Source organism: Python bivittatus, unplaced genomic scaffold, assembly GCF_059951505.1.
Source record: "Python bivittatus isolate LINGU-HERP-01145 unplaced genomic scaffold, Pbiv_v1 ctg000220_np1212, whole genome shotgun sequence".
Classification (NCBI taxonomy): domain Eukaryota; kingdom Metazoa; phylum Chordata; class Lepidosauria; order Squamata; family Pythonidae; genus Python; species Python bivittatus.
Window position 1 is genome coordinate 4237496 of NW_028277048.1, and position 25732 is coordinate 4263227.

The window sequence follows — 25732 nt, forward strand, 5'->3', positions numbered from 1 at the left end:
GACTCATCAAGCCAAATACAACTATGTATAAGCCGTCTGTTAGAGATGTATTAAACTTCTTGTTCTTGGTGGCTGCTGAAACTGTCAAAAAGGAGGTAGGGGTGGGGGTTGAAACACCTGGTGAACTTCAGCGTGTTAACTGAGCAATGTTTGGCTGGATGAGCCCATGAAGAAAAGTGTATCCTATAAGAAATAGGAATAAATTTAGAGTTGATGTAAGACCTGCTGCATGCCTACTGCTGCCCTGTTAAAAAAAACTCCCTCAAGTTAAGTTTGACTCCTCGTGACTAACTGGAGACATCAGTGTAGGTTTCTTGGCAATAATAAGGAAATGGGTTGTCATTGCCTACTTTCAAGATGTACTTTTGTTTTCCCAAGCTAGCCTACGCTCCAACAATCCCTGGTGGTTTTCCATCCAAGAACCAACCAGATCCAACACTCTTTAGCTTTTCAGTATCAACTGAATTCATCTAGATGCTGCTACTTGCTGGTATCTTGATATTTCACCCATATATATATACGTACCTACAGTACTAGATTGCCAGGTCTCTGAGTAGTTTTTTAAGTTGATTTTTAATTTTAAAATAATAACAAAGAAAACAAAAAACTCACGACAATAATTATAATGCAAATACATTGATTCTCAAAAAAAGAAATAGCACATAGAGTGCTTTAAAAAAAATGTAAGAAAAAAAATCATTACAACTGTTACAAGTCTATATATACTTATCTAGTATAAATATAATTCAAGTACATATATATTCATTTCTAATACATGTACTGTATATAACTATCATTCGTTTTTAACCTACTGTATTTTGTATAAATGAGTTCTATATTTCATTATATTTGTCCATGCAAAGTCTACGTCTATAGGCAATCCACTTGTAGGTGGCAGTTGTGATCAGGTCTTCAATCCATTGAGTGAAGGGGGCCGTACGTTTATCTTTCCAATGCTGCAATATCAGTCTTTTGGCCACAGTAAGAGCACGGAGAATCCATTTACCTTGTCCAGTTGTCAATTTCCATGTAATAGGTAAGTAATTCCAAAAAATATTATCTTCTGAACATTTTAATTTTTGTTGCATAGTCATATTTATGTAATCCAGTACTTTCTCCCAGAATTTAGTAAGTATAGGACATTGTAAAAACATGTGTTTTAAAGAAGCATTATCCTTATTACATCTCCAGGTCTCTGAGTAGTTTTTCCTTTATCTAGAAGGAGTGCCTAGATGAGGCTTAATGGATCACAAGATGTATTGTTTTAATTTACTGTTTGGGAGACAGTTTATCCATAGCTGAGCACTGCAGTGTAAATATGTTAACATCCAGCTTATGTATTTTGAGTTTGAGTGTTGGCACAGAACTTTTGGAATTTAGCCGTGGTTCAGATTAAACCTCATATGTAGGAGCCAAGTAAACTTGAGGGCCTGCCCATCACTTTATAGCATTCTCTTATCTCATACGTAATTTTCGGGAAATTACAAGTGATAGTTCCAGCATCTTTGGGAATATTTGGCATCAATATTCAGAGTTGTATAAATGTGCATGACAGTCAAAAAAACCAGAACCACCTGCTCTTGTTTACAGACTCATTACATAAGTCATTACTTCCCAAAGATGAGTTGCCTGACACCTTTGGGACATGTCAAGCCTTTAGAGAGAAATGCTTGGGATGCTTTCAGTAAAATTGCAATTGCTTAGCTTTATACCACAAATATATGTAGGGTGCAATATTTCATTTGTAACAGAACTTGAGGTTTTTAATCATGCTGCTTCTCTGGTGCAGCTACAATGCCAGAAGAAACAACACAGGGCAACTTTCTTCTAGGCATCTATTAAAGATACTGAACAAGCTTTCCTGAGGGGAATTTTATTAGAGTGCAAAGAACCCATTAGGATTAGTTACTGTTTAATCCAGCTCCCTGATTCTAATAGTGGCTAGCCAGATTCCACTACAGAGCACAAGGCCCACAAATAGAGCACTTGTGCAAAACCCACTCCCTTGCTTAGCCTGTTTGGAGATAAGCTTCCTCTAAATATGGACATTCCTTTAAACAATGATAGCTAATGTTGAAAGACCTTTATTCCACAAACTTGTGTAATCCTGTTTTAAATAGCCTGTGGCTGTTACCACATTTTATGGCAGCAAATTCAAGCGCAGTTAATTGTATGTTGTGTAAAAAAGAACTTTCTTTTGTCTATCTTGAATCAACCACCCATCAATTTTGCTGAGTGACTGTGCATTCTAGTGTTTTGAGAGAGAGAAAGAGAGAGAAATGTCTACTCAACATCCTGTTTTTAGTTACAGTTCTGTTAATGCCAAAGAGTGTACATTAGGGATCAAAATAAAGAATATTCTAGTCTTTTATAGATTAAGGTATTTATTTTGGAACAAACTTTTATATCATCTTCATCAGATGCAATTAATGTTATATTGAGATAAGTGTACCTAGATAAAACTTTGGTTGGGTGGATGGATCAATTGCAGATATTGAAGTAAAAAGGAAATGAAATGTAAAAAGTAATAGTTATCTCCTGTTGGCATTGCAAGAGGGGGGTGCCTTTGAGTCAGTGTTGATTCCTAGCGATGCCTGGATGAGTCCCTGCAGTTTTCTTGACAAGATTTCAGTAGTGGTTTGCCCTTGCCTCCTTCCTAGGGCTGAGAGAGAGTGTCTGGCCCAAAATCACCCAGCTGTCTTTGTGCCTAAGGCAGAACTAGAACTCACAGCCTCCTAGTTTCTAGCCTGATGCCTTAACCACTACACCAAACTGGCTCTCTATTGCAAGAGGAGAACTGTGTTAATATATGATAACTAAAAATCAGAAGCCCCTTCATGGATCACTGCCTTGTCGTGGCGAAGGGGCTTGCGTAACTCAGTGAAGCCATGAGCTATACCGTGCAGGGCCACCCAAGACGGACAGGTCATGACAGAGAGTTCTGACAAAATGTGGTCCACTGGAGAAGGAAATGGCAACCCACTCCAGTATCCTTGCCAAGAAAACCCCATGGACAATGTTAAAAGGCTAAAAGATATGATGCCGGAAGATGAGCCCCTCAGGTCGGAAGGTGTCCAATATGCTACTGGGGAAGAGCGGAGGGCATTTCCAAGTAGCTCCAGAAAGAGTGAAGCGGCTGGGCCAAAGCCGAAAGGACGTTCAGCTGTGGATGTATCTGGAAGCGAAAAGAAGGTCCGATGCTGTAAAGAACAATATTGTATAGGTACCTGGAATGTAAGATCTATGAACCAAGGCAAGCTGGATGTGGTCAAACATGAGATGACAAGATTGAACGTCGACATCTTGGGAATCAGCGAACTGAAATGGACGGGAATGGGTGAATTTAATTCGGGTGACCATTATATCTACTACTGTGGGCAAGAAACCCTTAGAAGAAATGGAGTTGCACTCATAGTGAATAAGAGAGTGGGAAAGGCAGTAATGGGGTACAACCTCAAAAATGACAGAATGATCTCAGTGCGTATCCAAGGCAAACCATTCAATATCACAGTCATCCAAGTCTATGCCCCAACCACTGATGCTGAAGAAGCTGAAGTTGACCGCTTCTATGAAGACCTACAACACCTTCTAGAACTAGCACCAAAAAAAGATGTCCTTTTCATCATAGGGGATTGGAATGCTAAAGTAGGAAGTCAAGGAGTAATCGGAATAACAGGCAAATTTGGCCTTGGAGTACAAAATGAAGCAGGGCAAAGGCTAATAGAGTTCTGTCAAGAGAACAAGCTAGTCATAGCAAACACTCTTTTCCAACAACACAAGAGACGACTCTACACATGGACATCACCAGATGGTCAATACCGAAACCAGATTGATTATATACTTTGCAGCCAAAGATGGAGAAGCTCTATACAGACAGCAAAAACAAGACCAGGAGCTGACTGTGGCTCAGATCATGAGCTTCTTACTGCAAAATTTAGGCTTAAATTGAAGAATGTAGGGAAAACCACTAGACCACTCAGGTATGACTTAGATCATATTCCTTGTGAGTACACAGTGAAGGTGATGAATAGATTTAGAGGATTAGATTTGGTAGACAGAGTGCCTGAAGAACTATGGATGGTGGTCCGTAACATTGTACAGGAGGCAGCAACTAAAACCATCCCAAAGAAAAAGAAATGCAAGAAAGCAAAATGGCTGTCTGATGAGGCTTTACAAATAGCTGTGGAAAGAAGGAATGCGAAAAGCAAGGGTGAAAGGGAAAGATATAAGCAACTGAATGCAGATTTCCAGAGAATAGCCAGGAGAGATAAGAAGGCCTTCTTAAATGAACAATGCAAAGAAATTGAGGAAAACAATAGAATGGGGAAGACTAGAGATCTCTTCAAGAAAATTGGAGATATGAAAGGAACGTTTAGTGCAAAGATGGGCATGATAAAGGACAAAAAAGGCAGGGACCTAACAGAAGCAGAAGAGATTAAGAAGAGGTGGCAAGAATACACAGAAGAACTATACAAGAAAGATCTTAATGTCCCTGATGTCCACGCTGGTGTGATCACTGACCTTGAGCCAGACATCCTAGAGAGTGAAGTCAAGTGGGCCTTAGGAAGCATTGCTAACAACAAAGCTAGTGGAGATGACAGTATTCCAGCTGAGTTATTTAAAATACTAAAGGATGATGCTGTTAAAGTGCTGCACTCAATATGCCAGCAAGTTTGGAAAACGCAACAGTGGCCACGGGATTGGAAAAGGTCAGTTTATGTTCCAATTCCAAAGAAGGGCAATGCCAAAGAATGCTCAAACTATCGCACAATTGCACTCATTTCACATGCTAGCAAGGTTATGCTCAAAATCCTACAAGCTAGGCTTCAGCAATATATGAACCGAGAACTACCGGATGTACAAGCTGGGTTTCGAAGAGGCAGAGGAACTAGAGATCAAATCGCCAACATTCGCTGGATCATGGAGAAAGCACGAGAGTTCCAGAAAAATATCTACTTCTGCTTCATTGACTATGCAAAAGCCTTTGATTGTGTGGATCACAACAAACTCTGGCAAATTCTTAAAGAGATGGGAATACCAGACCACCTTACCTGTCTCCTGAGAAATCTGTATGCGGGCCAAGAAGCAACAGTTAGAACCGGTCATGGAACAACCGATTGGTTCAAAATAGGGAAAGGTGTACGACAAGGCTGTATACTGTCACCCTGCTTATTTAACCTATATGCAGAGTACATCATGAGAAATGCCAGGCTGGAAGAATCACAAGCCGGAATTAAGATTGCAGGGAGAATCATCAACAACCTCAGATATGCGGACGATACCACCCTAATGGCAGAAAGTGAAGAAGAACTAAAGAGCCTCTTGATGAGGGTGAAAGAGGAGAGTGCAAAAGCTGGCTTGAAACTCAACATTAAAAAAACTAAGATCATGGCATCTGGACCCATCAATTCCTGGCAAATAGAAGGGGTAGAAATGGAAGCAGTAACAGACTTCATTTATTTGGGCTCCAAGATCACCGCAGACGGAGACTGCAGCCATGAAATTAAAAGACGCTTGCTCCTTGGGAGGAAAGCTATGGCAAGCCTAGATAGCATATTAAAAAGCAGAGACGTCACCTTGCCGACAAAGATCCGCATAGTCAAAGCTATGGTTTTTCCAGTAGTAATGTATGGCTGTGAGAGCTGGACCATAAAAAAGGCCGAGCGCCGAAGAATTGATGCCTTTGAACTGTGGTGCTGGAGAAGACTCTTAAGAGTTCCCTGGACTGCTAGGAGGTCAAACCAGTCAATCTTAAAGGAAATCAACCCTGATTGCTCATTGGAAGGATCGATAATGAAGCTCAAGCTCAGATATTTTGGCCACCTAATGCGAAGAGAGATCTCTTTGGAGAAGACCCTGATGCTGGGAAAGATTGAAGGCAAAAGGAGAAGAGGACGGCAGAGGATGAGATGGTTAGATAGCATCACTGAAGCAATGAGCATGAAACTGAGCAAACTCAGGGAGGCAGTGAAGGACAGGAAGGCCTGGCGCAATATGGTTCATGGGGTCACGAAGAGTCGGACACGACTTAACGACTAAACAACAACAACAAAAATCAGAAGAAGCCTGATAACACATTTTCAAACCAACATTATTCAAAAGCATAAACTTTCATGAGCAACAGCTCACTTCATCAGATGCATGGAGTGGCTAAATGATGTTAGATTTAAATTGGGATGAGGGGAGGGGGGAAAACAGGGTGGTTATGCAGATGCAGATTTCATGTAAGTCAGGTTGTAAGTATCTCATCAATTGACAGTTGCAATGTTGTAAAAATCCATTGTGTTTGTTAAGACTTTCTGAAATAGCCTCAAACCTTTTTATACTGTATATAGGAGTTCAGTAGTGTCTCTCTCTCCCTCCCTCTCTCTCTCAGTTGTAATGGTAAAGTTTCTTTTTTCCATAATGAGTACTTTGAAATCTGTAATAAAGTGTCCTTGTAATAAAGTCCTTGTAATAAAGTGTTACTTTGGCTTTGCTTTGAGTCCTCAAATCAATTTGTGACCATTAATTATTTTGTGCAAAGTCTGACCTGTTTGTCCATGTAGAATCTAGATGGGCATTACTGGCAGATTATGGAATATGTCACACTGGAGGAAGAGCATATGAAGGTCCCTCTAATTTTGTGTGTGAAGTTTTGGGGGTCTGTCATGGTGCTGTTGGTGTAAATGTAAGGGCAAAGTAGACACCTCAGTTTGTTGCAAGGTCTGGTTCCCATGGTAGCATCATTTTCCTGTTGTTTCTTTTCCTTGTGAGAATCTGCTTCAGGTTGAGCAGTTGTCTGTATGCAAGTATGAACTTGCCAGCCAGTGCCTGAGAAAATGCAGTGTCATTCCCCAGTATGGGTTGTAGCTTATTAAATAATGCATTTGAAGGGCTTGAACTGTGAGCTGTAGGTGAGGATACTGCTGTTCTCGTGTTCTGTTTTGTGGCCTGCCTTTTAATTGGTCCTCCCTGGGAATCGATCTGGCTCTATTGATTCATCTGTTGAGTTCACTGGATGGTAGCTCAGTCTCCTGAATGCCTAGATGAATTCCATCAGTTGAGCATCTCTGTCGAGTGGGTCAGATCAAATACATTTGTAGCTTAGAGTCTGGCTATAGATGATAGATTTGGTGGTGTGTTATGGGCAGAAGCTGAAAGCTTGGAGATATGCATGGAGATCTATAGGTTTTCTGCATAATGTAGTTCTATGTCCATTGTGTAGTTTTATTGTGGCATCAAGAAAGTGGGCTTGTTCTGGAGATACACTGAGGCTAAGGCTGATAGTGTGGAGTGGATGTTATTGAGATCTTTATGGAATTTGATGGGAGATTCTTTTCTGTGGATCCAAATGATGAACATTTCTCAAATAAATGAATCTCAAATAAAAAGGGTCTTGGGGGGTAAGAGTTGAGGAAGTGTTTTTCTAGGTCAGCCATGTAGATGTTGGCATGTTGTGGAGCCAGGCAGAGTCCCATGGCTGTGCTACTGATTTGTAGATATATGTTGTTGCCAAAGGTAAAGGAGTTATCGCTGGGCATAAAACAAACTGTTGTACTGGATGGTTAAAACAGAATCTGTTGTTTTTGCTCAAACCAGAGGAGATAAGAGCTGCATATTTTGATATATTGCACTTACTTCTTTGATATGGAAATCTACCCTTGATGTACCTTGCTTGAGTCTAGCCACCTTAAGGTCAGTTGCAAACTGTCTTGAAATATTAACGCACTGGTTTTGAATATTGCCATGAGTATTAGAGTTATATCTGATATGAGATATATTGGGTGATTGGGTGGCCCAAGAAATCAAATAAACAAACATATGTATGACATTGGAAGATGAGCAAATGTGCAAGTGTGATATTTTTGGTGACATTATTGATTAGATCCTTTACTAGTATTGCCAGAGTACATACAGAATAATATTGGTATCTGGCTGTGGTTCAGAGTTTGAACCTATGGCTGTGTCTGGGTTCACAGAATGTGCTAAGTTACAAAGAAACCACATTATGGCTTAGTTGGTTGACTGAACCCAGACATTGCAGTTTATTCAATAATTTTATTAAGCCAATCATGATGTAGTGTAAGGTTACAATATGATTCCCTGTGGCATAGCATTGCTATTAATATTTTAGGCTTCTGAGAGGAAAGAGTAATTGTCAAGATAGACAGTACAGTGGGGCAAAAAAGTATTTAGTCAGCCACCAATTGTGCAAGTTCTCCCACTTAAAAAGATGAGAGAGGCCTGTAATTTTCATCATAGGTATACCTCAACTATGAGAGACAAAATGGGGGGAAAAATCCAGAAAATCACATTGTCTGATTTTTAAAGAATTTATTTGCAAATCATGGTGGAAAATAAGTATTTGGTCAATATCAAAAGTTCATCTCAATACTTTGTTATATATCCTTTGTTGGCAATGACAGAGGTCAAACGTTTTCTGTAAGCCTTCACAAGGTTTTCACACACTGTTGATGGTATTTTGGCCCATTCCTCCATGCAGATCTCCTCTAGAGCAGTGATGTTTTGGGGCTGTCGCTGGGCAACACGGACTTTCAACTCCCTCCAAAGGTTTTCCATGGGGTTGAGATCTGGAGACTGGCTAGGCCACTCCAGGACCTTGAAATGCTTCTTACGAAGCCACTCCTTCGTTGCCCAGGCGGTGTGTTTGGGATCATTGTCATGCTGAAAGACTCAGCCACGTTTCATCTTCAATGCCCTTGCTGATGGAAGGAGGTGTTCACTCAAAATCTCACGATGCATGGCCCCATTCATTCTTTCCTTTACACGGATCAGTCGTCCTGGTCCCTTTGCAGAAAAACATCCCCAAAGCATGATGTTTCCACCCCCATGCTTCACAGTAGGTATGGTGTTCTTTGGATGCAACTCAGCATTCTCTCTCCTCCAAACACGATGAGTTGAGTTTAGACCAAAAGGTTCTACTTTGGTTTCATCTGACCATATGACATTCTCCCAATCCTCTTCTGGATCATCCAAATGCTCTCTAGCAAACTTCAGACGGGCCCGGACATGTACTGGCTGAAGCAGGGGGACACGTCTGGCACTGCAGGATTTGAGTCCCTGGCAGCGTAGTGTGTTACTGATGGTAGCCTTTGTTACTTTGGTCCCAGCTCTCTGCAGGTCATTCACTAGGTCCCCCCATGTGGTTCTGGGATTTTTGCTCACCGTTCTTGTGATCATTTTGACCCCACGGGGTGAGATCTTGCCTGGAGCCCCAGATCGAGGGAGATTATCAGTGGTCTTGTATGTCTTCCATTTTCTAATTCTTGCTCCCACAGTTGATTTCTTCACACCAAGCTGCTTGCCTATTGCAGATTCAGTCTTCCCAGCCTGGTGCAGGTCTACAATTTTGTTTCTGGTGTCCTTCGACAGCTCTTTGGTCTTGGCCATAGTGGAGTTTGGAGTGTGACTGTTTGAGGTTGTGGACAGGTGTCTTTTATACTGATAACAAGGTCAAACAGGTGCCATTACTACAGGTAATAAGTGGAGGACAGAGGAGCCTCTTAAAGAATTAGTTACAGGTCTGTGAGAGCCAGACATCTTGCTTGTTTGTAGGTGACCAAATACTTATTTTCCACCATGATTTGCAAATAAATTCTTTAAAAATCAGACAATGTGATTTTCTGGATTTTTTTTCTCATTTTGTCTCTCATAGTTGAGGTATACCTATGATGAAAATTACAGGCCTCTCTCATCTTTTTAAGTGGGAGAACTTGCACAATTGGTGGCTGACTAAATACTTTTTTGCCCCACTGTAGATCATTAAAGGTCTGTTTCCATCCTCAAAAGACTTAACTCCGTAGAGTGGAATAATATCCAAATGTCTTATAGCCTTAGAAGGAATTAGTTATGTTCAGGACAAACAGTAAAAATGAGCCCTTTTTTCCCTCCCCATATTGATATGTATGCTCTTAAATATATGGCCAAGATGCCATATGTTTGATCTATGATATTCCTAAGTGTGTGCATTTGGAGGGGAGAGAGGAGAAGGTGACATTTTGTGACTAAATTCAGTTTTGGCTATTAAATCTCAAGGCAGAACTGACAGTGACAGTGTTCTGTGGTTTCTCTTCCAGAGCTGAAGAAGCAGAGACATTGGTGCCATCTGGCTGAGTGATAACATTCATGCTGTCAGGGTCCAAGGAGATGTCTGTACTTCCATAGAGATCTTTTAAGTGCTTCTGGAAGGAGGATCCGTACAAAAATGTATGCAGTGCTAGTATAATTGCCATCTTATATGTCATTAACTTCATTACAATATTTACCTTAGCATTTTCACAGTAGAAGTTATGATTGTTGAAACTGTTCTTTCAGGTCCTAGCAGATAATAGCATCTGGCTGATCTTGTCTGGGCTTGGGAGCTAAGCAGGGTTGGGTGCGGTTATTCATTGGATGGGAGATGATAAAGTCTTGAAATGATTGAGCATCTGAATAACAACAGGCTAGACTAGCAAGTCAGAAAATACCTTGGAAGGCAAGAGCAAACCACTTGCGTATTGTCACCAAAAAAACCTGCCTTGCTTTTCTGTCTCAAGGCAGCTTGTATAGTGACAACTCAGCCGTGCTTTTTTTGACAGCATGTGGTGGCCACTTGGCACAGGCTCAGAGGTCTTGAATATTCACTATGATACACTATGGTAATTCAGATCAGAACAAACTGTTCTCTGCTACTGGCTTGAAGAGGGTTGCAAGGTCTGACAGAGAAGTGTGGTATGGAGAAAGCAAAGGTGTAGCTATCCAGAGGAAGAACTGAAGTCTTGGAGGTTTTGTGGCCGCGGCAGAAACTTTCCACCGCACCAGGGAAAACAAACAGCGCGGGGCAGGCAGGCAAATCGCAGCTGATCGGCTCCCGGAGAGTAGCGGCTGGCTGGCAGTCCCCCAGCGTCCCTTGGCTAAGTGAGCATTATGCAATAACAGCCCCTCCTTCTTGACTTTGATCGGATGAAAAACAAAGAGAAAGAAACATACCATTCTTCTCTCTCACCCTCCCCGTCCCCCCGCCGAAGTGGCAGCAGCACGGCGGGAGCAGGTCCGTCCGTCCTACGTGCCTTAGGGGAAGAAAGGGGAGGAGGGTTTCTTTCGTGCGCTCTTGGGGCTCCTCCGAAAGCCGCCTGTAGGCAAAAGAGCTTGGCTTCGGAAAGAGAAGGAAGGCGATCGCGCAGGGCCCAGGGGGGAAGAGGTACCGCCCTGCGCAGGTCTAGATTCCATTAGAGATCCGTGGCATCCTTCCGAGGAGAGACGGCTTCGGCCAAGCAGGGCGATGGTGAGCAAGCACGAACGTGGCCCGGGAGGTTTCTTACCGCGTGGTACCCTGGAGCCAGGCGCCCGGGAGCTGCACAGCAGAGACGCCTGTAGGGGCGGGGCGGGGCGGAGCGGGCTTTGGACGGCACCGACCCGGAGCCGTAGCGGAGGCTGGCGCGGTGTGCGTTCCGCCGCTGAACTGGAGGAAGGAGGTCCACAGACAGGTCATAAATGCTTGAATGGGAGGGCGGAGATGCGGCTAGTTAGGCTCCTTAATTCAGATGTGTTACCTCCGTTGCGTTAGAGCGCATACGAGGTTAAGCTCTTTTAATTCGTATGAGTTACATTTTATAACGATTCTTGTTCAAAGTTTAAAGTCACGGATTTCCCGTTTCCTATTATGCATATCGACTGATAAAGTGGGAATAATCTATGTTCGAAATTGTTACATCGGGAAACAGGCTATTTTGAATTAAGGAGTGTCAGGTGTTTAGGTGTGATTTGAGGATGTGGAGAGAATAAACAGGGGATTGCTCTTACTAGTATGAAAGCACTTTGCAGTGTTTATTATTATCTAATAGCTGTATCAGGCAGAAATTCTACGGGTATCTTGAATATTCTACAGGTATCTTGAATATTTTCTTTTGTACATTTATAATTTATTTTATTCTATTTCTGTAACACAATCTGGAAGAGACTCTATCTATGGAATTATAGGTAAACAAAGATGTTAAAAGGCATTGGAAGAACTCCCCCCCCCCAAAAAAAAACTTGAAACAAAAAGCAGACAGGGCCAGGGCTACTATCTTGCATTACTTTTGCTCAAGAAAGAGATATCTAAATGGGTAATTTTGATCGGTTCCTGCTTTCAGCAAGGTTATATAGTCCCCAGAACATATTTGTCTCTTGCACTATCAACTATTAACTCCTGCACTCTTGCACTATCAACTATCAACTGCACTATCAACATAGTTTCTGCTCCCTCGCTCTCTCATTTACACCTTTACAAATGCAGTACTGTAGATGATCTCTCTGTTGCACTTTTTCTGCTTTTAGGTTTTGCTTGAAATTCATCCTTGTAAGGCTTAATGTATTTGCATTTGCTTCTCCTCCCCCAATAATTAGTCAATAAAGCTTTTCTCCACACCATGTTAATGACAATCTTTTATAAGCCCACTCCCAACACTTCTCACACTGTTCCATGTATGCATGAACTCTGCCCAAACATTTAGTGCAGGCCTCTGTTTTCCCTATCCTGCATGTAATATTTCTGTCTTCTTCTATTAAAAAAAAAAATCATTTGCTTAATACCCCCTGAGAGAGACAAACACCCTTGTGCCTTTCAGCTACCCCAATTTCAATTAGTAAGGCATTTCAATAGTATGAAAGAACTCTGTCTGCATTCCCAGTGGACTTGGGAGGGGAGAGGGGGAGGGGGGGCTTCCTGGCCTACCCAATGGAGCAGACAGGAGAAGCATTGAAAGAAAATCATGTTATGATGTTATACAGAGCACCATTGATTAGCCCCCTCCTCTGCCCCAGCAGCTGTGCAGTGGTCATCTTCTACTACTTCTGGCAAGCATTCCTTACAGCTTTCTGCTGAAAAACCATGAGGAGGATGAGGATGAAGATGATGACCTGCCACTGTCAACATCCCAGCCCTCTGGGGACTCTGCCCAGAATGTGCCTGGTTGCCCAGCCAAATGCACCTGCCCAACAGAGGAGACAGTGGATTGTGGTGGCCTTGACCTACACATTTTCCCCAGCAATATCTCTGCAGACATCCAGCATCTTTCATTGCAGGTGATGGTACCCTGAGACCTACAGTACTGGGGCAGATAATGAGCTTTGCATTGTGGGGTAAAATAATAGTTCTCAGAAACTGCAGATGTTCAGAGAAGGAAGACACCCATTCAGTGGTGGTATGGATGCCTTGCTACCCATCTTATCCAGTGCTGGTTTTCCTTCTGCAGAATAACCAACTGCAAGAGCTGCCCTATCATGAACTATCCCGATTAACCAGCCTGCGAACCCTCAATCTCCATGACAATCTGATCACCTCTGATGGTAAGCAAACATTCCCTGGTATTCCCTGTGTTTCTGGAGGCCCTTCCCTTTAATGTACACAAACAGTAGTTGACCCCTAATTGTCCCAAGATCATTATTCTCTAAGAGTAGATGGGTTGGTGGGTGAAAGGGCTCATTCAAAAGTAAAGTATCACTTCCCCTTCTTCTATTGAATAAAGGGTTAAAAAGTTGAACTGGCACTGAGAAGGCCAGTCCACCCTCAGTCATGGAAGCTCACTGGGTGACTTTGGACCAGTCACTCCCTCTCAGCCCAACCTCATCTCACAGGGTGGTTGTGGGGAAAAATAGGAGCACTTACATATATTGCTTTGAGCTCCTATGTAAAAGGTAGGATAGAAAATAAATACATTTTGCAGGAGTAATGGTTGCTCTGTGTGGAAGGGCTGATAAATAGCAGCTTGGTCCCAGTCAGAGCTGGCTGTATCAGCAGGAGACTGCAAATCAGTCTTCCTTGCTTTCTGAGCATGGGATGAGCTCATGATGTAAATACTGAGTGGATGAGTGAATACCAAGAGGTCTTGCATGGGTAAGAAGTCTGACTGACACAACAATTTAGCAAGGATCCCAGATACAGACCTTATTCTAGTCTGTCCTATTTTAAAGGTCTCCCGGATGAAGCCTTTGAGTCCCTGCAGTCACTTCAGTACATCTACCTGGCCAACAACAAGGTGAGCATGTTTAGGATTAGTAAGTGCAGAGCATACAAGTGTAGTGATGTGGGTTTGTACATGCACAAACACAGAAAAACACAAATAGCAGCAAGGAAGATGGAAAATGTTAAATTAAAGAGCCGCAAGATGAAAAAATGAGGCAGTGAGATTTCTATATAAAAATCAAATGGTTAATGGATAAAAACTATGATAATTTAAAAGAAATAAATTGATGATTAATTTATTATTATATTTTTTGCCCACTTTTCTTTCAAAAGGCTCAGGGTAGTATCCATGACCATTACTTTCCCTCACCTGGCCGAACTTGGCTGGCTTAGAAAAGTAAGCAAGGTTTGACCTGGTTAGTACTTGGATGGGAGGCCAGCAAGGAATACCAGGACTGTAGTCTAGACTGAGAAGTTAAAAAAAAAAAAATCCTAGATGAAGGCAGCAGCAAACTGCTTCCATATTATTGCCAAGAAAACTGCATGGATGCGTCTTTGTAGCCACTAAGCATCAATCTTGATTCAATTTTTTTTTCTCACAAATATGTAACTTCCTTGGCTGATCCAAAAAAAAGTGTTAAGCAGGGACAGACCTGATTAATACTAGGATGAGACTCCTCCCTTCTGATTTGGATTTCTGAAATGTGTTTATTGTTTAATTTATTTGGATGTTCAAATTGCTGAAGGAATTCAGAAAAACTATTCTTGTAGAAAATCCCATTAAATTATCTTTAATTTTCAGATTGACTATTTGCTCAACCCTTTTTCTAACCCTTTCATGATATTGTCCTCTCCTAACCCAAATCTCAAGCCGGGTATTAAACCCAGGTTAATATTCTCTCCCTTACATGCTTTGACTTGCTTTGTCCTAAAATCATGGCTTTACCATCCAAATCTATTTAATTAGGTTAATGACCAGCAAAGTAAAAAAACAAAAAAAACAAATTCAGAAGCAAAATACAAGTAGAAAAGTAGTTTAAAACCTACAGAATTAGGATTTGAAAGCCAGAGAATGGGAGAATGAATCATAAATTAGGAACAGAGTAAAATAGGAATAATAAAATAAAATAAAAATCATGATTCCAAGATTAGGACACCTTATGTCTTCTTATAAAAATTATAGCAAATAGAAACTCAGCAACTCTATTGGTGACAGTAGGGTTCTGACCTGGGAGTAGGAAACAGATAGCCCTCATTAGAGATTGGGTTTTTGTTAGGCTTTGGTAAGAATATGCCTGCATGGAGTCCTACTGTATCTCTCATCTAATACCACTGAGGGTAACTTCATAATTTCTTGCAATAGTTCTTTGTTACTTAATTTACAGCCAGTATACAAGAAGAAGCAGGTTATAGAACAGTGATAATACCCTAACGGCTCTCTGCAAAAAAAAAAAAAAGAATAAAAATACAAAAGGAAGAAAGGAAGGTAGATAGATGGAATTCAGCACTCTTAAAGTAAAATAAGCTTATTCATTGTAAAGGTTCCTCAGAAAAGTAATTAGATGTTCTGACATGTCTATTACCTTTAATACATTTCATATTCATGATATATAATCAAAGGCTTGTCATCAATAAAGAAAAGGCAAATATCCCTCTTATATTCTCTTGCTCTCTCCATTACCCTTTTAATATTAGCTATCTGGTGTCTTTCTGCCTTTTCTGAAGCCTAACTATTTTCCCACATCATTGGATTTGTTTGTAGTTGTGTTTTTGGTATCTCCTGCTTGAGGAATCCCTACCCTTCTTAAGCTGTTTTTCCCAGTAGTTTCTCCTGCTTGCATTTGCTCTGAGTTTATTAAAATTTGCTTTTTTGAAGTCCAAGATATGTGTTCGACTATGCTGAGTTTTAGTTTCTCTTAAAATCAAAAACTCCACCATTTACATGGTCACTTTAGCTCAGTGCATCTGCAACACCTACTTCCTCAATTGAGCCTTCCCTACAAGTCACGGATAGCTTGTGCTTTCCTCCATCCTTTGAAGGAAAAGTTTGCTGAGAACTGTTTCATCTTCCAGGGCCCCAAAACTGTTCCTGACTTCCAGAAATGTAGGCTATCTTCTAATTCTTTTGCTTCTAACTGAAACTGTTGTCCCCTGCCCTTGTTTCTATCTTTGTCTTCATATGAAGGTTGCTCCCACTGTGCATTTCTGTTGTAAAGTCTTCTCTATTTGATAAAGCCTCACCTCTCTCATCTGCTGAAGTGTGGCCTCAGGTCTTTGACATGTGCTTGTATTTTTGTTGCAAATTTATCCCCAGTTGTTTCTAGGCAAGACAACTTGCTACAAGTATTGCAGGTCATAGTTGCAGACTCCTCTCTGTTCATTTTCACTTTTTCTTCTTAGAGTACTACCAGTAGAAAGGCTTTTATTTCATCTTCTCTTTTTTTAGGCTCCCACTTTAGCTAAGTACTTGACTCTTGATTTAAATTACAATTTGTTAGTGACTCCCCCTTAAACTGCCCTGACAGACACTTGTTAGTTCTCACTGTTTGTTTGCTCAGTGATCTCCTAGCTCTTTATAAGCTCATTCACATAATGTGTCCACCAGTTCAAATCTTGCTGCTATACCTAGCCTGTTTAATTTTCAAAGTTTAATCCATATATTGACACCAATAATTTATTATCTATGCATAACCTGATCCTGGACTGGATTATATTTCTCCATATATTTCCTGTTATATGGTCGATTTTGTTCTTGTGTTTATCTTGCTTGAAGCAAGGGTTGGCAATAAACAGAGAATTCTCTTCACAAAATCTATTTAACCTAGTTTCTGCATTGTTGTGTTTACCTATTCCAATTTTTCCTCTAATTCTAGGCTTCTCGTTTCTTCCAACTTTTCAATTCCAATCACCCATTAGTAGTACAACATCTATCTTGATATTGTATTCAGCACCTCTCGCAATTTGCCATGGGCTTTTTCAGTGTCTTTCACCACTATATCTGTAGTAAGTGCATTTGGTTATACAGCACTGATGTTCATAGAATGTCCACTATTTTAAAAGATGCCATCCTGTTATTTATTGGATTGTAGGTGAACACTTGCTTAGCAAAGTTCTTTTTGAATATTGTGGCCACTTTATTCCTTCATACGCTTTCATGTCCTGAATCATGCTTCCACGATCCCAGTCCACCTAAGTTCATATTCCTAAAGCATTCAATTTAGTACAGATTATTTCTGTTATTACAATTTTGGGTTTCTCCTGGTTCACCCTTCCCACTTTCCATGTTCCAGTTATATGCATAAAATGAGACAAACCTCCTTCGATACATACTTTCACATTTCTTTTCCAGCTGTCAGTGGCACCACAGTTCCTGCCACACACTCTACGCATTGTGGACCTTGCTGCCAACCACCTGACATGCATCTATCCACTCACCTTTGGGCATAAGCCTGGTCTCAGGTAAAGCTGGACTAGAAAAAAATCCCACATTTCAGTAGAAGTAAAGCCAGCACTATAAGGTGCTGGCCAACTTCGTGTAAAACTACATAACAAGAATGGCACCCTGGGTGAAAAGAATACCGATTTTATGAAAAGCTAAGGCACCTGGAAGTCACACCCTCTGTTCAGGAAGCAGCAGAAGGCCTGACTTGAATTAATTAATAAGCAGGAAAGGCTGAAATTCTTCATCCAAGAGAGGCACACAGAGAAACCCTGAAAGCATGGCAGAACCCAGGACAAATAGGGAAGGGTTGTATGTAGTCCCTGGGCTCCTGATTGGCCATTGTTGCTTGTCTGGAAAGTGGAGTAGTCAGAGGAGGAGAATATGCCCTGAAAGCCCAATCTTTTACTTCTATCCCATCAAGATAGTTTGGTGCCGACATATCTCTAGGACTCTGTGATACTGGTCTAGGCCACTTACAATGTGTCGTTTGCATTTTTTTTTCTCCACACAGGTCTGTTTATCTACACAACAATCACTTGAACAACACAGGTCTGTCCTTTGATGCCTTCAATGGCTCGGATGCTGTCAGCACCCTGATCCTTTCCAGCAATCGGCTTACCTACGTGCCCCAGAATTTGCCCCGTGGTGTTGTTCGCCTCCATTTGCAGGTTTGTAGTTGCAATATCCTGTCAGGATAGAAAAAAAGATTGGCTGGAACAATATGAACTGGAAAGCTCTAAGCGGGAGTGGAGTTAGCAGAAAGAATGCAATCTTGTGTGCTCAACTCAGTTTCTCAATTGTACAAGCCCAGCTTCCACAGTGGAGCGCCTGGAACAGATTGGAAAGCACCCGAAAGTGGCATAACACATACGCTCTCAATCCTTTGTATGCTGTGAATTCCTTGTCTCCTGTGCTAAATAGAAATGTTAACTGACAGTCAGAGCTAACTCTTTTTAAGAAACACAGTTATGGGCTAACCTATAGAATCTATAGAATCATGGAAGCTGCTCTTGAAATGTATCACTTCAGAATGCCAAATACACTTTCCATGTCTGTACCTAGATAAACTATATTACTTGACTATAGGAAAACGCCTAAGTATGAAAAACGCGTACATTCTTCACATTCACTAAGTCTTAATTATGAGCAAATATGTTCAAGCATATAGGCTCTTCTGTGGAGCTGGAGTCAGTCCTGGAAATAGGTTACCACTTGATTTCTGTATTTAATAGAAACTGGCCTGAAAAGCCAAGGAGATTCTGAGAAAGCTGCCAGATTTGTGGTTAGTCACCACATTCCAGCTATGTATGTTCCTTAAGTTCCTGTTCATTCAGCTTCTGCATGATGGCAATGCTACAAGAGCTTTTTGGCCATTCTGATCTGTGACCCCTCTCTAGATTGTTGGGGGAATGAAAGTGGGGCATCTCCTTGACCACAAGGCTTCCTTTTACAGAATAATCACATTTCTCGTATCCCTAAAGGGGCCTTGAACAGCCAAGGGCGCCTCCGGGAGCTTTACCTGCAGAACAATAATCTATCCAGTGAGGGCCTGGGCCACTCCACCTTCAGGTAAGAATAATAAAAAGTAGGACTGGCTGTGGCAAAGAGCAGTAAAGTTTGAAGTCAGGGTTTCTGGATTCTGGGTAGACAACTTGCTGGGGTGGGGGGTGTTGGAAGACATTCTAGGCTTTTTATTGGGCATCCTGTATCTCTATAGCAAGCTGAAGAGCCTTGAATATCTGGATCTTTCCAACAACAACTTGACAGAGGTGCCTGCTGGTCTTCCTGCCAACGTAGTAATACTACATTTGGGCCGAAACTGCTTGAAGGGACTACCGCCTGAACGCCTTAGCCGTGTGCGGGGCCTGCAGTATCTCCTGTTGCAAAGCAATGCTTTGACAACTTCAGGGGTGCACCCAGAGGCCTTTGCCCACTTGCGCTCCCTGCATACGCTCCATCTGTACAATAATCAGCTAGATGGAATCCCATCTGGACTTCCCCGCCGTGTCCGATCTTTGATGCTGCTGCACAACCAGATTGCACGCATTGGCTTGAATGACTTTGTGGCCACTTATGCTTTGACTGAGCTCAATCTGAGTTACAATCGGCTTTATAGTGCCCACATCCACCGCCTGGCCTTCCGCAAGCTTAGGCGCCTAGAAACTCTGGATATCTCTGGCAACATGCTCACACTTCTCCCTGCTGGGTTGCCCACCAGTCTTCAAGTCCTCAATCTTCAGAAGAACCAGCTCAATGCTCTTTCTCCAGAACGGTTAGTCAACCTCACCATGCTTAAAGAGCTGCACCTGGCACACAACCGCCTGCAGATCAGCAGTATCTCTCCAGGCACTTGGCATGAGCTGCACAGCCTCAAGGTGAGGCAAGAAGGATAGGGAGGGAGGTTCACTGCACAATGTGTATTCTTGTGGCTAAAAAAGCTAAGTTTAAGATAGCAATATGGTAGAGCTTTTCAGAATAAACTTCTATGGTGTAAATAAAGTGTGGCCGAAGCAAAAAATTGGGAACTGACATCCAAAATCAAACTGAAACAAATGTAGACATGTGCATGCAAAGTTAAATTTGAATTTGCAAATGCATATCCTCCTTTCATAACATTTAGTTCATTTAGTAAAGTTATATTGTTATGGGCTCAGGACAGACAAAAGGAAGAGCTGCTTTACACAGGGCATTATAAATGCTTCCACAAATTACAGATTAGGTAAATTAATGGAGGAGGATAGCTTATTGCCAATTCTTACAATTTCCTGGGTTTTGCTTTCCCAGCTCCTGGATCTGAGCTTCAATGAGTTGTCATACGTTCCACCAGACCTTCCAGAATCACTGGAATATCTGTACTTGCAACACAACAGAATTGCTGTCATTATGGCCGAGACCTTCCTCACAACACACAACATACGGGTCATCACTCTCAGGTAAAGCCCACCTAGCTGCCTTATACAGGAGAATGGATAGATAATTATAGTCTGAGTATTATATGTTTACTGCTCATAAAATATTATGGGTCTGTGGGTTTGGGGGTGTAAATGTGTGTATAGCTCTTTCTCTTTAAAACAATTTCAAACAAAACAAATTGTCTGTATTTTAAATATAAATAGGAATTAAGCCTCCTTTGGAATTCCCTCCAAACTTCTGCAAAATCCTCTGCAAAATCTTTAAGAACCAAAAATGTCAGGGCCCATTTCTTCTTGTGATATTATTCTGCCCTCCTTGTTTTGTAGATCCAATCGCTTGTTGGCAGCCAATGTGTCAGAAATGGCATTTGCAGACCTGAAATTCCTGGAAGTAGTAGACCTGACAGGCAACCCAGAGCCTATCAACATCTCTCTTCTGCAAACTGGACGCTGGGTCCATACTCAAATGGGCACCTAGGAAGGCAGCCTAGAACAGGTTAGATTTAAAGCTCCCCATGGGCCTACCTTACAAGTTTGCATTCACTTATCCATTCAGCTCTGTTGGAATTAGAAATTTCTGAGAAGTGACTTAATGATCAAAAAAATCTTAAAACAAAAAGTTATAACTCACTGATAACAGATTCCCTGTAGTTTTGAATTATAGAAGAGCTGAAATATTGCAAGAGTTTACACAGAAAAATGGTAAAGACATAAGAGAATTATCTCTGGGACAATGAATGTATGCTTGAAAGTTGGACTCGAGAGTTAAGGTTGAGTGAGATTTATGTGAACATAAAAAGCAGCTTTCACTATCATACAGCAAGTATAAGAAAGACATTGCTGTTCCCTAATATGGTAGTTGCCTTAAAGGAAATGCGTATGTATGAATAATTGGGGAGGTGCCTTCAAGTCAGTGTTGACTCCTAGTGACTGCCTGGAAAGTCCCTGCAGTTTTCTTGGCAAGATTTCGAAAGTGGTTTGCCCTTGCCTCCTTCTTAGGGCTGAGAGGGACTGGCCCAAGGTCACCCAGTTGGCTTTGTGCCTAAGGTGGGACTAGAACTCAGTCTCTCGATTTCTAGCCTGGTGCCTTAACCACTGCACCAAACTGGCTCTCTTGTATGAATAATACTATCATGTGAATGCCACGTGCAATTTAAGATGATACAACCCAATTGGAGATAGGTTGGTGGTTGACTTAAAGCATTTGTACATTGCTTTTTAGTATAGCTTCCAAAATGGCTGAGAGTGGGGGAAAGGTCCAGTGTTTCATAAGCATTTATACAGTATAACAGAATGAGGCTGTAGTAAACTGAACATCCACAGAAGCTGCAGTGAATTTTTTAATGTCTTCACCTAGCACTAAAAAGATACCAAAGATTAATCCCGGGTGGATAATTCCCTGCTTGAGGATCTCATTACTCAAGTAGGTGTGTGTAGCAATTTCTATCACCTTGAGCTTTCCCTTCCCATCCTAGTCTCTTCCCAGACATTCAACAATTCAGGCCAACCTAAGTGTGTAGTATTGCTGTCAATGCTTCTTCTGTACATGCAGAAGATCCCATGTTACAAGTATAATTATAGTCAATCTTTCTGGATATCAAGCCCAGCTGACTGAACCTCTTTCTTCTCCAGATTACCATTCTGAATTCTCTTTGCACCATGCTGCTTCCTTAGGCCTCTTGATGAACATGGCCTCAGCCAGCCTGCCTCTCACCTTCTGGAGAACTCAGCCAGCCAGCCACCTACAACAAAGCCAGTGCAGCAAGCTGCTTTTCTTGGGAGCGAAACTTAGCAACAATGCTTAGTTTAACAGGGAAATTAAGGCAAAAAGTGGTAGTCATACCCAGATGAAGCTAGGTGTCCCCACTTGCAACGTTGCCTAGGACATAAAATACTCAGTGGAGCACTTCCTCTCAGTTCGCTCTTCTGCATCACTTCTTGTATGTGTGCTTCCAATCTGATAACAGAGCTGCTGTAGAGAGCTAGGAAGTTGCAGATGCAAAAGTTTTCTTCCCCATGTGTCAAATCCCATTCAATCTTTTTGCAAAGGAGAAAATGATGGGAATGACAGCTAGACTGTTGACCATCACACAGAATTACAAGCCATGTTTACATTTCCCAAATTTACAAATGTTTGAACAAAATTGGGACAACATTCAAAAGAAGCAAGGGTCCATCATCACAGGACTAGTCATAATAAAACTTGTATTTTTCCATAGAAAATATAGCTTTAACTAAGATCAAAGGCATCATATGCCTGCATCAAGGATGAAGCCATAGAAACTAAATTATTTTAATATCAAATGACCTTCAGATTTCCAGACTACATAAGCTAAACTTGTGTTAGCTTAGCAGATTAAACCATTTTTATACAGAGATGGTACCTTTTTTGTAGATGCTGAAAAAGGAAACCTAAAGTGATAAAATACATGGTATTACTTGCAAGACTCCGTAAGAATCACATCTTGCCATTGAGCAGACACATAAACACAATCCAGATTAAAAGGAGGTTTGAAGAAAGTTTTATTACTGGTGCATTATAGAACTTTTCTTTTAAACACACTCTCTTCCCTCCCTCCCTTAAAAATGTTATATATTTATGTCATCCTATACATAAAATAAAGCCATAACACAGATTTGCAGCCTTTGCTTTTAACATTGGCTCTAAAAGCCTCTGGCTGAACAATAATTTCAGAGACAGGCACTTCTATAAAAGATGAGATTGTGAAAAGTCAGAGGAAAGTCAGGGGAAAAGTCAGGGGAGAAAAGAGTATATAGTACATTTATTTTCCTTAAATTAAAATTTGGTTTTAAAAGGTATGTAGGCAGTGGCAGAGAAGACAATTTGGATATAACCCACAGCTCATCACATCATCCATCCTGAGCAGCAGCAACAATCCTGAGTTAATTTCATACACTCAATCTATTATAGAAAAAAGAACTGGGAAAGAGCACATTCCAATCTGTCAACAGAGACTATACAAAAAAAGCACCACAACAGGTTTCAGCAGCATTTCTCCTGTCTCTGGAAACATTTGTGTGTGGGGAAGGGGGAGCTAAGTGATGCAGGCTTTCTGTATAATGTTTCTGGAACTGGTGATTATCAGATACCATCTCCCATCCAATAGAAATAGTACAATTAAATATATTATGAGAAGGAGATCTAACTTGCATAAGAGTGCCAAGATTGGATCCCATTAGCTGTTTGGGCACCAGAACTGAACAGTTATTCCTTCCCAAGCGGAAGGACTGCTCTGCTACTCTTTATGCATTAAAAAAAGAAACCAACTCCTTCAGCAGTCTCACAGATGCTTCTTCTCTTGGCCCTTCCAAGGCAAGGAAGAAACAATGAAAGAGAAAGAGTATGTTAGAAGTCCAGACCCATCAAAAAGTGTGAGTCTTGTGACTACATAATTCTCCATGACAGGGATTGTATAAGGGGCAGACTAGTTAGCTCCCAGTAAAGAAGGATACCACATATGCAGGACTTCCATCTCAACTGGCATACAAGGCAGATTTAGAAGCTTGATTCCCACAGGCATGCAAGACTGCACATGCAAGGAATCCCAACTAGATCTCTTTGACCACTGAGAAGGGATTAGATGAGTCAAAAGTGAATTATTCAACTGTCAGTGGAAGAATACACAAATAAGGGCAAGAAAATCAAAGCTCAAATAGTGTGTGCAAAGTGCCTGGTGCAGAAGAGGACAGAATGGTGGATAAGGGAATCTAGGAAATGAATGCAGACTATATGGCTTCTGGAATGACCTTGTTAAACACACTGAAAGTTCCAAAATCCTACCTGGGCCAACTCAGTTAATTTGGGATATTCTAGAGTCTTTCCATTACTGCAACTGATATCTATACTACCATCTAAAACTTAAAGCCCCTGGCCAATAGAGAAGGATACCACATGTACAGGACTTCCATCTCAACTGGCATACAAGACAGATTTAGAACCTGGAATCCCACAGAAATGGGCATACAAGGCCTCACGCACAAGGCATCTCAACTAGATCTCCTTGACCACTGAGAAGGGGTTAGATTAGATTAGGCAAAAAAAATCAGAGCTCAAGTGGAATGTGCAAAGTGCCTAGCGCAAAGGAAGAAGAAGTGGTGAATGTAGCTATAAGGCACCTGTCACATGGATTGTCTCTCTTCACTTATCAGGGTTACATGTACTTGTGGGGAACTTCACCTTTCTAGATGTGGTGAAGCCTAGGACGAGCTTTCTGCAAAGTCAATTAAGCAAGAATCAACTTGTGGCATTACTGATCCATCAGCATACAGCCTATGTATCTTGGTCTCTCCACTACCTTTCACCCGTAACAGTGAAAAGACCATGGTTGAAAGCATAGTTGCTTGGTTAGGTGATTTAAGTGCTTTCTGACATTTGCTCTTCCCTCCTTCATTTCCGAAACTTCTGCAGCTGAAAGACAAAACATGTAGGTCCATCAGTGCTTCCAGGAAAAAACAAAGTATAGATAATTAATCCATCCATGGCATTCATAAACTATATTGAGATAGATTACCAGGTGTACATAACATAAAGGAAAGACAGCTAACATACCAAATTTCCCTAATGCTGATCATAAGCCAGGATAAAAATCAACAAAAAAAGTAAAAAAAAATTATCCAGGGAGGACACTGTGAGATTCTAAGCACCACTGTGAAGACTGTCTCCCTGGCAGCCACCAGCCTAATGTCTGATAACAAAGTCACCTAAGAAATATCTCTGGAAACTGGCAATCCTTTAAATAACTTCACTCAAAAAGTAAGAAATAGCACTCTAAGTTGGACTCAACTTGGAAACCAGTGCAGTTAGCACAATGTAGCCACTGAAGTGACACAACCATTTACACTGGGAAGAGCCCAGCAACGAGCACACCTATGCCTATGGAGACAAGAGGAAGATTCTGACCCAGCAGCAGCTGCAGGAAAAACACTGCACCCCAAAGTGGAGAACATTTTGCATAAGGAGAACTTGGGAAATGGCCCTTATCGTTTGTAGAACATTTTTTGTACTACAAGCACTCAGTTAAATTGTACTAGTTAAAATCCTTCAGGAAAACCATTTGTTGCCAGCCACACAAAAGAAAGAAGGGACCCCAAAGGGGACACTATGACAAAAGATGGGGAAGGTTCCAGACTTGTCTCAATCCATTCTGATCAGCTGGGCACGGAAAAGAAGAATCTGGAGGCACTACTCACCTCCCTCTCCACCAGATTGCGCTTGTAAAGAGCATCCTTAGCTGCCTCCTGCCAAATAGTACAGCAAACAGCAGTTTAGTTGATGCTTGTGTTCAAACTGCCCTAGTATCTATACAGATTCCATGCTCTTTTAAATAAGTAGCCCTCAGTTGTAAACCAAGAATGATGGAGCTCAGAGGTTTGAAAATAGTTGTTCTTCCCTGCATCCCCCCCCCCCCCGTGCTACAAAATCATTCCATA

At 41.4% G+C, this 25732-nt stretch overlaps 2 protein-coding genes across 5 annotated transcripts in view; one reads left to right on the top strand and one right to left on the bottom strand.

The window, feature by feature from the left end:
• Nucleotides 1-10951: 10951 nt before the first annotated feature.
• On the top strand, nt 10952-22726 carry PODNL1 (podocan like 1; the record flags this gene model as incomplete). Its single annotated transcript, XM_088138469.1, has 11 exons — nt 10952-11032; nt 12790-13047; nt 13218-13311; nt 13936-14000; nt 17277-17386; nt 17881-18037; nt 18823-18938; nt 19087-19744; nt 20154-20302; nt 20609-20777; nt 21914-22726. Coding segments are annotated over 10 exons (1839 nt in total), but the record flags the coding sequence as incomplete, so codon positions are not given.
• Nucleotides 22727-22787: 61 nt separating this feature from the next.
• The window catches only part of CC2D1A (coiled-coil and C2 domain containing 1A), a 52438-nt gene continuing 49493 nt past the window's right edge, over nt 22788-25732 (bottom strand). For all 4 annotated transcript variants that reach the window (XM_007425855.4, XM_025165201.2, XM_007425856.3 and 1 more), the window contains exons 29-30: nt 25493-25540; nt 22788-24710 (exon numbers count right to left, since the gene is read on the bottom strand). In XM_007425855.4, coding sequence (XP_007425917.1) covers nt 24690-24710; nt 25493-25540 — 69 coding nt within the window. In that variant the 3' untranslated portion in view covers nt 22788-24689. The remainder of the gene's footprint in view (nt 24711-25492; nt 25541-25732) is intronic.